Below are 13,713 nucleotides of genomic sequence, written 5' to 3' on the forward strand. Positions count from 1 at the left end.
ATTGAAAAATCAGAACCCCTCACTAGACTTTTTCTTATTTAATAGAAAGGGAGAGAGTACCGTTTCTGTAAGAAACACTCAGCGAAACATCACAGCATTATTTTTGTCCAAAACAGAAGACCTGAAGTTTCTATCAACCAGACAAAATAATAATAATAATAATAATAATCCCACCAGGAAACCAGAAATCTGGTTTCTCAGAGAAGGAAGAGAGCAAAAGCCAAAAGCTTTTTACAGGCAAAGGGAGAATGATCTCCTACTGCAGGGATGGGGGAGCTGTGAGCCTCCAGTTGCTAAAATGCTTAACCATTGGCTAGGCTGGCTGGGGTCTCATACCACGTAGAAGCCCTTTCAGTTCCCCGTCCCTGTCTTGCTGCCACCTTCGGCAGCTTCAAGATTCTGAAAAAAATCTTTCTACACTTTGACAACATATAATTTGCTGTTCAAGACATAACACCCTCCCACGCCGCCTTCATTATGAAGATACATGTCCCCACCCTCTTCTCCAGAGTGTGTGGATTTTGCCCATCAAAGATCGGCTCAAATACAATTCAACAGACTACACGAGTCCAAACCATTCCGTTTCTCCCCGAGAATAAATAATTTTTAAAGTGGGGGGAAATAATATTCCCTACGAAGAAGAAGACCAGGGCTGGATGATTGGATGGAGTCCAGCCCTCCCTCTTGAAACAAAGTCCTCTGGCAGCTTTTGGACAGCCTACCAGGGCCTCCAAAGAGTGTGAATGTTCTTGGAGGACGAGTGCTTCAGCCCGGAAGCTGAGTGGACGGCTTCAGGAAGAGATAGCTGGTTCCTTTGGAAGTGGCTCACGAGCTTAGCCTGAGTTTCTGCGTGGACTTTGTGGCGAGACATGAACTGGAAGGCTTCCTGTAGGCACCTGGAATACCCTTCGGTGAAGTCCACTTGTGTGTCTTTATGAACAGGCCCCAATGCTAGAGAAGGAAAAGAAGAAGGAGAAGAGAGAATTAATATTCACGTGCTGGCTTGTGGGGAACACTTTTAAATCACATTCTCTAATGCCACTCCCTCTAGTGTCAAACTCAGGTGGTGAGTGTTGATAGGACGGCAGCCCAAATGGGGCCAATTGGGAAGGGAGAGTTTGGATGCTCGGGGAAACCCCAAGATTTACAGAAGTGCAAACGAATCTTCCCCAAAAGAATAACAGGGGGTGGGGGAGGCAGCCTCGTGACGACTGAATAGGCTCATTTAGCCACAGAATTTTAATCTTTGGCTGGAGGAAATGGGAAATGGAAGGGGATGTGTGAAATGGCCTTTACTGGAAGAGGGAATTTGAGGGAAAGGCTGTATAGCTCAGTAGTAGGACATCTGCTTTGCATGCAGAAGGTGGCAGGCAGGTTCATTCACCAGCAGGGCCTGGCAAGGTTTAGCTCAGTATAAGGCAGCTCCCTATGCTCATAAATGACATTGCTCCAATGAGTGTGAGGCAGAGATATACTGCAACATTTTGTTGCCACCCCCCCCACTTGTCTCAAGTCTCTTTGAACTGGTCCTCTCGCTCTACTCACTTTTGGTTTGCTGGCTCTGCTGTCTCAAGTAGTCCACAGTCATCTCGAGGATGTCGGCTTTCTCCAGCTTGGAGTTGGGCTGGTGCCTCTGAAACTCCTTCTCCAGCAGATGCTTCAACTGCTCGATGCTGCTGTTGATTCGGTCGCGGCGCATTTTCTCCACCACTGGCTTTCTAAGCTGCAAAGGGGGGGGGGGAACACAGATACACTTAGTGGGGACATTCAAACTTGCTAGATTCCCCAGCAGGTGGCATGCAAAAAAAGGACATTTTGCCATTGACAAACAGAGACTCTGAAATCATTAGTTTGTCACTAGAAGCTTACATTTGGGAGATTTTAAATTAGTATTGGCATGCCCTTTGGAGGAAGGTTCGGGGATATCAATTTGACATTAAATAAAAATGATCTCTTCAAGGAAAAACATGTCAAGTTTTTACCCTGGGCTAGCCTTACTCAGAACAGACTCATCGGAGCTAATAACTATTGCTAACCTCATTAATTTCAATGGGTCTATGAGTTACCCCCAAAGAATTGGACGGGTTTTAGTTTAAGTGCTGAGAATTCTCCATTACTGTTCTTTTTCCAGAACTAATGATTCCCAGTGTTCTCTGGGGCTAATGGCTGTTAAACCCCCCTTTCACCCTTAAAGCAGATCCACCCCACTTGAGCACCCCCACACCCACCCACTTACTTACTTTATTTTTCTCTTTCGGGGTGAGCAGGCCATTTTGATCCATGAAGACAAGACTGGAAGGTGCCATCCTTTCCTCGCTCTCTTTTTGCCGAGCTACGGAGGCAGATGTTGCTTCGGAGGAGATCCTTGGGCGAATACGCTGTGAGAGGTGGCTTGCTCCTGCCTTCTATTTATGCCAGCCAGGCTCCCCGAGATGCTGTGGGTCTGTGCTTCCCTCGAGTTTCCCACACTCGGGAGCCAATCAGAAGGAGCCGGCGGAGACAATAGGGGAAGCAGCTCGCCTTGCATGCTCCGTTGGCAGTGAATAGCCCCAGGATAATGACCTTTTCCCAGATGAGCAGGTGGGGAGTCTGCGCTACGTGAAAGATTGGGATCAGGGATTACACACACGGGGAGCTGGGAACAGGCTGCCCCTCCACTCACAGAGGCCACGGGACAGATTAATCACATTCCAGGCCATCACAAGGTGCATCTCGCAGCCATTAGTGGGCACGGGGAGGAGTGGCGGGGGTGCTGTTGGTACATGTATGGCAAGCGATGGCAGGAGAGGAAAAAACACACACACGTCCAAATGTGTGCCGTGCATAGGCCTCAGAATTGGCATGGGCAAAATCTGTGCATCTCAGTTTCTCACTGCTCCAGGCTTGTTCATTCTTCCACATTTTCAGTTATCAGATTATTATTACTATTACTATTTATTGTGGGCTGCTCAGCCTCAGATCCCAGGGCGGGTGACAACAATTGAAGCACATTGTTATGCAATATTAACAATGGTTTAAAACAACTTTGAAATGCAGAAATAAGGTGGGTACTAAAAATAGGCCTCTGAAGTGTCATCTCATGAGCGATTGCATCATAAATCACCTCAGTTTGGGGCTCCTCGTAGGCATCTCGTTGGCAACTATGAGAACAGGACATTGGACATAAGTTATTATGTTCTTTTCTCTCTCTTTTTATTCCTCGTGAAAATTGTCAGCTCTTTAGTGTAGATTTCTCCTAACAGACACATTTTTACATGCAATTGTGCAAAAAAATTAACATGCGTTTCCCACAGTGTAATGCATTTTGTTTTTGTTTTTGGTTTTCACTAATTCATATTTATATGTAACTACGCATGCTTCCCCCTGGTAAATTTGCATTTTCAAAGAAATCATGTGGCTGGAGAACTCGTCGCAAAATTCAAAGCGTGTTTTGGTTCTCATGTTGTCCCAGGAAGTAGAAACGAGGTGGATTCACCTTTAAATGCAAACAGAATCAAAATTCTCCTCCAACCATACGCCGGTCTCACACAAATGATAAACTGAATGTACACCTGCAATCAAAAAAAATGAAAAAAAAAGAGCAAAACTCTGCACATAGAAAGCTAGCCCACCAGGGAGAAGATGCTGCTTTCTACATGCTGTGTGTGCAGGTAAGTTTTCCAAATGGAAGGTCACGTGGTCGTGAAGCTCAGTCTTCGTGCCAGTCACTGACTCACAGCCTAATCTGCCTCACAGGGCTGTTGTGAGAATAAATTTAGATAGTAGGGGAGGATGGGTGATGTAGGCCAGGCATCCCCAAACTGTGGCCCTCCAGATGTTTTGGTCTACAACTCCCATGATCCCTAGCTAACAGGACCAGTGGGAATTGTAGTCCAAAACATCTGGAGGGCCGAAGTTTGGGGATGCCTGATGTAGGCCATTTTAAGTCCTGCAATGAAATACAAAGGGAAAATGAATAATCATCAGGGACTTGTGAGCTGTAGCTTAATGATGTCCGGTGTGTGTGTGTGTGTGTGTGTGTGTGTGTGTGTGTGTGTGTGTGTGTGTTAGTTTGTTATTTCAAGGGAGGGAGGCTTACTGTGAGATTAATCATGCAGATCTCTGCACCAGCCCTTTCCCAACCTGCTGCTTTCCAGATGTTTTGGCCTACAACTCCCATCAGCCCCAGCAAGCCTGGTCAATGGCCGAAACATCTGCAAGGCACCAGGCATAGCTGCCAAGTTATCCCTTTTTTTAAGGGATTTTCCCTTATGCTGAATAGGCTTCCTCGCGAGAAAGGGGAAAACTTGGCAGCTATGGCACCAGGTTGGGGAAGACTTCACAGATGCTCTGAATTTAAGGTTACTTAATGCTGAGCTAAGTCCTGTTGAATGTCTGAGTAGGCATGCATATAATTTTACCACTCGATCACGATATTTATATACCACTTAATTGCAGTAAGATTTATATACTGCTTGATTGCAAGCCTACCCAGATATTTAGAAAGCTGGTGCACATTTTAATCTTTTTGTAATAGGCCTTCAATTTTTTTTGAAATGTTTTAAATTGCTGTTGTTAATTCTCTTTATCAATAATGTCACTGTTTTGCTTTATTTACGTATTTTGTAAACCGCTTTGAGGTTTTTCCTAATAATGCGGTGTATAAATTTTAGGAACCAACTAAACAAGGCAAAACCTCAAAGCAGTTCACAGAGCAATTCCCCCCCCCCAAAAAAACGCTGCAACTTCTTGTACGTTCTTTTCAGTAACATGTGCACACTTCTGAATACTATTGTTTGGACATATTACCTGACATTGCAAAATTCAGAGAAGCGCGGATTCTGAAGGACCACTGACGGTTTGATTCAAATCCCGTTCGGAAAGGTGCGAATTGCGTAGGTTTGCCTTTAAATGCAAATGGGATGGAATTTCTCGCACTAAGCACATCCTGTGGCTTATGCACAAGCCTTTCCCTCCTCCCTCGAGATCAGGTAAGGGGGGAAGGTGACCTGTCTCTCTAGCACACGCTTCTTCTTCTTCTTCCGCCTTCTCACCCCCCCTCCCCGCCCTACACATCCCCAATTGTTCCAGCCTTGAAAAGCCTTGCCACCTTTTGTTTGGAATGGCAGCTGTTGAGCTCAAAACCTTTTATGTCAAGTGGTGGGAAAGTTTATATGACCTCCTCTCCCATGTACTCCTCCAAAACCACACCGATAATCTCTCGGCACATGTGCTCTGTTTTGGAAGGGTATAATTTTGGGGGGGGAGGGGGGGTGTTTGCTAGTTTAGAGGACACGTCGATCTGTTTATTCCTTGATCTCCCCTGCCCCAAGTGCCAGGTTTAATCTACATTGGGGGGGGAATAAAAAATAAAAGAGAAAAACCATCCTTTTCATTTAGGGTGGGGTGAGATTATTGTTTGTTTGTTTGTTTGTTTGTTTGTTTGCATACCTTTCCTCCAAGGAGCTCGAGGTGATACATACAGTCCCCCCCCAATTATCCTCACAGCAACCCTGCAAGGCGGTGTTATTGGGCTGTTTTGGTTTTGACTATAAATTTTGTGGTTTTGTGTTTTGTTTTTGTTCTGTGAACCGCCCTGAGACCTCTGGGTATGGGGCAGTATATAAATTCAAATAACAACAACAACAACTGGGAGGAGGAGGAGGAGGAGGGCTGAGAATGAGTGACTCGCCCAACATCATGCAAGGAGCTTCATGAATGAGTGGGTATTTGAACCCGGGTCTCCAGGATCCTTGTCAGGCACTCTAACCACTACTAAACACTGGCTCTGATGATGATAAGCGGAAGGAAAGGAGGAGGGAAGTGTGGCTGTTGCTTATTTGTACAACTGCCTTTAAGGTCGGCCGGTATTATTAACTTGCTGCTACGGCTAGGAGGTCAGAGATGGACGTCAAACAAGGAGCCATTTCTGCTGTTGGTTATAGAGCAGCCTCAGTGAGTGCAGCACTTGACTCACTGCCATGAGGCAAGGTAAGGCAACCACCTCAGATGACAGGATCCACAGAGACAGCAGATCCGGCCTACAAGGAACGGCATGGCATGGAGGCCTCCTGGCGTTCACTCACTCCTTCCATGGCAGGGACGCCATCTTGTACTTCACCTCAGGTGCCCAAATGTCTTACTCACTGCCCCAAGGAGCTCACGATCAAATCCAGAAGGGCAACAAGAAGAAAATGGAGAGAAGTGTAACCAGAAAGCATTGGCGTTCATTTCAGTTATCCATACTTGACGTTTAAAACTAGGAATGGCTCAGGCTAGTTTAGGATTTCTGTCACTTTCACTTTTTCTCCACGTTCATTCGGTATTTTTGAAAATAAGCCACACTAAATTTTGTGCTTTTAAATGCATCTTTTAAAATATGTCTTCTCTCAGATTCTGCATTCCGGTGTGTATAGGGGTAGAGGCCCTGGATGGTAAGAGAGCCTGACTAGATATTGGCTGGAATGTAGTAATTCTGCGGCCTGCAGAGGTGGTTGCATTTCACTCAGTCCTACTCAGAGTAGACCCACCGAAATTAAGGGACCTTAGTTTGAACAAGCATGGCTTCCCTCAAGGTATCCTGGGAACTGTAGTTTAGGGTGCAGGAAGTTGTTAGGAAACCCCTCACAGAGCTGCAGTTCCCCCAGGAGTTTAATAATCAGCAATGCACAATGCCCAAACTAAGAAAGACAGCCACCTTTCAAAATTCTCACTTCTCTGAGTTTTGCAGTCCAGCTCCCCAGCCGTGGAATGTGTGCCATAATGCATATAGTAGGCTCAAGCATGCAGGAAAATCCCTCTGTTTGTGGAAAATGACAGGCAAAGCTGTATTGTATTAGGGGGAAACGGCTCGTGCAAAGAATGTGTACATCAGGCAGAAGTGCCTACCAAATGCATATATTAGTGCTAAATTGCTGATGAATTTTCATGGCTTTAAAAAACAACGTATTATGGCGTGGAAAGCTGAATTTAAGATTGGAGAAATGAGGAACGCAGAGGACAGATTTGCCCATCCCCGGCGTTGGCGTGTGGCTGTTGGTGCCTTGATCGTGAGATCCCGGCGATGGTGATAACAAGCCTTGAGAAAGTGCCGCTACAAAGTGCCCGTCCCTTCTGCAATCTCTGCCAGATGTTCCCCTCCTTTTTATAAAGGAGATTTACGGCATAGTCAAACCTTCCCACCCACCCACCCCCCCCCCCCAAAAAAGAGAGAGAGAGTCGCTGTCTTGTTGGGAGCTACTCCCCAGATGGTCTTCTGGGACTCTGCTCTTTCCCACTAAACACAATGGCGAGTCAAGGACCATGGCTAATGTGCTTGTTGTGGACAGGCACACTTCCATAGTGGAGAGGATGAATGTCATTAAGAAGATGCGTGGGAAACTCAGGAGGTTTCGAACTTCCTCTGCGCAGAGAGGAATAAGCTCCGTAGCCATGCGGCTAGGAAGCTTAGGAGCTAGGAAGCCAGGTTTGGGGGAACGGATCAGCAGAGGACGCTGCTTAATACTGAGCCGAACAATTCGCCTCTCAATTGTTTTTGCACTCTCTGATGGCAGCTGTCCAGGGTTGCAGGCAAGGGTCACCCTCAGTCCTACCTGGAGCTGTGAAAGGTTGATCCCGAAGATTTCTATGTATGCTCCAGAGCTAATCTATGGCCCTCCCCTGCCATCAGGGTGGGGAATTCAAAGTCTGATCCCAGGTAATTTTAGGGAAGGCGCTTTGCTTATTCCCAGAGGCCCTCTTTCTGTCAGCTGACCTACAAGAACAAAATGGCGTGCTCTCAGCGACGACCTCCACAAGAACATCGGAAGAGCCTTCTGTGGTTTTTTAAAAATAATATATTTATTGATTTTATAACAAACAAAAACAAAAACATACAAAATACAAAGTACAAAAATACAAAAAAACAGAAAAATAAAATTCCAACTTTCTATATCCTCATTCCTCCTCCAACTACGTTACATTGTAAATCATCTATAGTAATTTCTACATCTTGACCTTAAACTTATTTTCCATTTTAACTAAGCCTTTTTTATATTATATTATTGTATCTTAACATATATTTCAAATCCTTTTCCAAACATAACTACATCTAAATATATTTACTCCTCTACATTTTATATTTCTACAACCTCTCTGTACCTCCTTCACTTCAATTAATTCTATCCAATATTATGCTTATTCTTTAAATAAACTTTAAATTTCTTCCACTCTTCTTCCACCGCTTCTTCCCTCTGATCCCGGAGTCTCAAGGTTAGCTCCGCCAATTCCATATATTCTATCATCTTCTTCTGCCATTCATCCACCGTTGGTGATTCTTCATTCTTCCAATTCTTGGCTATTGAAATTCTTGCTGCTGTTGCGGCATACAGGAAAAAAATAACATCTTTCCTCAGTAATTCATCTCTATCCCAAGTAAGAAGGCTTCTGGTTTCTTAGCAAATGTGTTTTTCAACACTATTTTCAATTCATTATAAATCTTTTCCCAGAAGTCCCTTACTTTGGGGCAAGTCCACCACATGTGGTAAAAGGTTCATTCTTGATTTTTATATTTCCAACATTTATTATCATGCTTGTGATAAATCTTAGCTAATTTTACCGGTGAAAGATACCATCTATACATCATTTTCATCATATTTTCTCTTAAAATATTACACGCGGTAAATTTCATATTCTTCTTCCACAACCTTTCCCAATCCTCCATCATGATATTATGTCCCACATCATTTGCCCATATGGGAAAAGCCTTCTGGATCAGGCCAGCCAATGGCCCATCTAGTCCAGTATTCTCTTCTCACAGTGGCCAACCAGGTGCTCTTTGGCAAGCAGGATCAGAGCACATGAGCACTTTCACTGCTTGTGATTCACGGCAGCTGATATTCAGATACCTATCACCTCCAATAGTAGAGGTGTCACAGAATTCTGGAGTTGGAAGGGGCCCTGAGGATCATCTAGTCCTGTGTTTCCCAACCTTGGGTCTCCAGCTGTATTTGAACTACAATTCCCACCATCCCTGACCACTGGTCTTGCTAGCTAGGGATGATGGGAGTTGTAGTCCAAAAACAGCTGGAGACCCAAGGTTGGGAAACACTGATCTAGTCTAACCCCCTGTGATGCAGGAAACCTTCACCCAAAGTGGAGCTCAAACCCTCAACCCTGAGATTACTATCTGAGCTAATAGCTGCTGATGGCCTTATCCTCCATCAAGTTGTCTAATCCTCAGGATCATCTAGTCCAACCCCCCTGCAATGTAGGAATATGCAGCTGTCCAGTATCCTTTTTGAGGTGAGGTGTCCAGAACTGTACATACTATTCCAAGTGTGATCACACCATGGATACTGTAATGGCATTAAGATATGGGCAGATTTAGTTGTGCCTCCTTTCCTAATGATTCCCAGCATGGAATTCGCCTTTTATATGGGCACAGGTAAATTAATTCAATGGTAGTGCTCAGTAGAGACTGATACATTCCCAATTCAGTCTGCCCTCTGCTTGCTTCTCCCCCTCCCAGTCAGTGTTAGTTGCCCTTGTACGACTCAGCAGGGGACAAAACTAGAATTTGTTGGCTCTGCCTGTCATTGACTCTGGCGCCCCCTACTGTTGGTCTCCCTGCTTCCTGCCCCAACAGTCCCCAACACCAGCCAACACTGGTAGTGGCTAAAACCAGGACCCTTTTTTTTTTAAGCCTGAACTCAGTTTTGGCACCTCTCAGGTGGGCGCCATTGCCATTATAAGAGAACAAGGGAGGTGTTCGTGGTAAATTCCCAGGTCTCTTTTTCTAGAAAAATAGCACTGTCTAAAACCACTTGTGACCCCAACACCTAAAACATTGTCTTCCTCAGTGCCAGTCATCTTGGGCCTTACACTTGTCAGCAGAGGTCCTGTTGATGGGTGCTGATTGCCTGGCCTTGTGTTGCTTCAGAAAGTGCAGGTTTGATATATTTGACATCAAACCTTCCCACCCCCGGCCTCGGTCCAGTATACCTGAAGGAGCGTCTCCACCTCCATCGCTCTGCCCAGACACTGAGGTCCAGTGCCGAGGGCCTTCTGGCGGTTCCCTCGTTGCGAGAAGCCAAGTTACAGGGAACCAGGCAGAAGGCCTTCTCGGTAGTGGCACCCGCCCTGTGGAACGCCCTCCCACCAGATGTCAAAAAGAAAAATAACTACCAGACTTTTAGAGGACATCTGAAGGCAGCCCTGTTTAGGGAAGCTTTTAATCTTTAAGAAATATTCTAATATTTCTTCATTTATGTAAAGGAAAAATATAATCCTAAATTGCTGTTTAAGGATGAAATAGGGAGATATATTGCAGTGGAAATATCTCTGCAAGGCGAAAAATGTTTGATACTTGGAATTTATGCACCAAATGAAGCTAAATCAGACTTTTTCAAGAATATACATACTGCGTTGTTGGACTATTTGGATTATAAGATTATAATGATGGGAGACTTTAATGGGGCCGTATCGACAATGATGGACAGAACTCAAAGACAAAAAATATCTAATGATGGTAAGCTTCCAAAAACATTTTTTGATTTGGTAGAGAACCTAGATTTGGTAGATGTTTGGAGGCTAAGAAATCCATTGGAAAAAGAGTTCACTTTTTTCTCGGACTCGCAAAAGTCAGGAAGTAGATTGGACTACATCTGGATTACAAAGGACCTATGTCCAAAAGTGACAAAAAGCGAGATATGCCCCAGAACTTATTCAGACCACAACGCAGTTCTAATGGAGATGAAACAGTACCAGCAGGGTTCTTTTAGATGGAGAATGAATGACTCTTTATTGAGAAATGACCAGATAATTAGTAAGGCCCAGAAGATGATGAAAGATTATTTCGAATTAAATTTGAATAAAGGACAAAATATTACAGTGGTTTGGGATGCCAGCAAAGCAGTAATGAGAGGATTTTTGATTCAACAGAATACAATTTGGAAGAAGAAGAGAAATGAAAAGAAGGAAAATATTTTGGACAAATTGAAAGAAATGGAAAAAAATTTGAGAGATAATCCGAAAAGTCAAGAAGTACAAAAAGAGATAAAAGCTTTGCAGGTACAGTATTCCCAAATAATAAATGAAGAAATTGAATGGAAAATTAGAAGAATGAAGCAAAGATCGTTCGAATCGGCTAATAAATGTGGGAAACTGTTGGCCTGGCAATTGAAGAAAAGACAAAAAGAGAATACTATCATAAAGATTATGGAAGAAGGAAAATCTATTGAGAACCCTGCAGAGATAAGGAAATGTTTTACAAAATATTACAAACAGCTATATAAAAGGGAAAAAGAAGATTTAGATGGGATAGAGAAATTCATAAAAGAAAATGGGCTGCAGAAAATTCCAGTACGACAAAAGAACCTACTGAATGGACTGATTACAAGACAAGAGATCGAAATGGCAATTCAAGAACTGAAAAGTGACAAAGCCCCAGGACCGGATGGACTTACCTCCAAGTACTATAAAACATTAAAAAACTGGTTGATACAACCATTAATGGAGGTAGCAAATGAGATTTTAGGGGGGGGCAAAGCACCAGAGACTTGGAAAGAAGCTTTTATCTCTCTGATACCAAAACCGGATGTGGATAAGACCCAGGTTAAGAATTATAGACCAATCTCCTTATTAAATGTGGACTATAAGATATTTGCTAGTATTTTGGCGTCTAGATTGAAAAGGGTGTTGAAAGACTTAATTCATAAAGACCAGGCAGGATTCCTGCCTGGAAGACACATGAAGGACAATGTAAGATTTATAATAGACATTTTAGAGAGACTGGAAGTGAAAATAAACACTAAAGCAATGTTAATCTTTGTGGACGCCGAAAAAGCCTTTGACAATATTTCTTGGAATTTTATGAAAAGAAATTTTGAAAAAATGGAGGTTGGCCAAAATTTTGTTAATGGGCTTAATGGAATCTATTCTGAGCAAAAAGCGAAGATTATTGTAAATAATGTGGTATCAGATGAGATAAGAATTGAGAAAGGAACAAGACAAGGGTGCCCACTCTCCCCCCTGCTATTTATTTCTGTCCTAGAGGTTTTGCTGAATATGATAAGGAGCGATGAAGGTGTCAAAGGGATTACAGTGGGTTCGAAACAATATAAGTTAAAGGCCTTTGCAGACGATTTAGTATTGACTTTGCAGAATCCCGAACAGAGTGCAGTGAGAGCACTGCAGATAATTCAAGAATTTGGCAGTGTGGCGGGTTTTAAGCTGAACAAAGGGAAAACTAAAGTATTGGATAAAAATCTGACATTACAAGAGAGACAGAATGTAGAGCAATGCACAGGACTGAAGTGTGTAAAAAAGGTGAAATATCTAGGAGTTAATATGACGTCAAAAAATTTGAACTTGTATAAAGACAATTATGAGAAATTATGGAAAGAAATCCAGAGAGATTTGGAAGTATGGACGAGGTTAAATTTGTCTTTAATGGGTAGAATAGCAACTGTTAAAATGAATGTTTTGCCGAGAATGTTGTTTTTATTTCAGGCCCTACCGATAGTTGATAATATGAAATGTTTTCAAGAATGGCAGAAGATATTGTCTAAATTTGTCTGGCAGGGGAAGAAACCAAGAATTAAATATAAACTTTTGACTGATGTTAAAGAGAGAGGAGGATTTTCCATGCCGGACTTAAAGATTTATTTTGAAGCTGCTGCCTTTTGTTGGTTGAAAGATTGGTTTTTGTTAGATAATGATGATTTGTTGGATTTAGAGGGTCACGACAACGCATTTGGTTGGCATGCATATTTATGGTATGATAAAGTGAAATTGCATAAAGGTTTTAAAAACCATATAATTAGGAAATCACTGTTTAATGTCTGGATGAGATATAAGGACTTGTTGGAAAGGAGAACTCCTAGGTGGATCTCACCACTTGAGGCAAAGAAACCTAAAAGGACAAATATGGATGAGAATAGGTTGAAATACAAAGATATCTTGATGGAAGTGGGAAACCACTTTAAGTTAAGACCATACGAACAACTGAAAGATAGGTTGAGTGACTGGTTCCAGTATGTGCAGATAAATGAAGCATTTAAGTTAGACAAAAAATTAGGATTCCAATCAGAAAGATCGAAATTAGAGACGGAGTTATTAGAGACAGATCACAAGAATTTGTCCAGAATGTATAATTTGTTGTTAGAATGGCATTTGAAAGATGAACAAACAAAATCAGTTATGATTGAATGGGCCAAGGATCTGGGTCATAATGTGATGATGTCGGAGTGGGAAAAATTGTGGAAGAAGGGTATGAAATTTACGGCTTGTACGGTGTTGAAGGAAAATTTGATGAAAATGATGTATAGATGGTATCTGACGCCGGTCAAGCTAGCTAAAATGTACCACAAAAGCGACAATAAATGTTGGAAATGTAAACAGGATGTTGGCTCATTCTATCATATGTGGTGGACATGCCCTAAGATAAAAGGCTTCTGGGAAATGATTTATAATGAATTGAAAAAGATGTTTAAGAACACATTTTTGAAAAAACCGGAAGCCTTTTTGCTTGGAATAATTGGGGAAGAAATCCCCAAGGATGATGTTAATCTGTTTATGTATGCCACCACAGCTGCTAGGATTTTAATAGCAAAATATTGGAAAAAAGAAGAATTGCCTTCGAAGCAGGAATGGCAAATGAAAATGCTGGACTATATGGAATTGGCAGAATTGACAGGAAGACTCCGGGACCAGACAAATGACAAAGTTTTAAAGGATTGGAAGAAATTTAAAATG

General features: G+C 42.7%; 1 protein-coding gene across 1 annotated transcript; it reads right to left on the bottom strand.

Moving 5' to 3' along the window:
- Nucleotides 1–718: 718 nt before the first annotated feature.
- On the bottom strand, nucleotides 719–2,306 carry LOC118087696 (transcription factor HES-5-like). The gene is made up of 3 exons (XM_035120616.2): nucleotides 2,241–2,306; nucleotides 1,546–1,723; nucleotides 719–951 (listed from the first exon to the last, which is right to left on the bottom strand). Exons 1-3 carry the CDS (start codon nucleotides 2,304–2,306, stop codon nucleotides 719–721), a joined length of 477 nt encoding a protein of 158 aa, XP_034976507.2.
- Between the last annotated feature and the right edge of the window lie 11,407 nt (nucleotides 2,307–13,713).

This window comes from Zootoca vivipara, chromosome 6 (assembly GCF_963506605.1).
Source record: "Zootoca vivipara chromosome 6, rZooViv1.1, whole genome shotgun sequence".
NCBI lineage: Eukaryota > Metazoa > Chordata > Lepidosauria > Squamata > Lacertidae > Zootoca > Zootoca vivipara.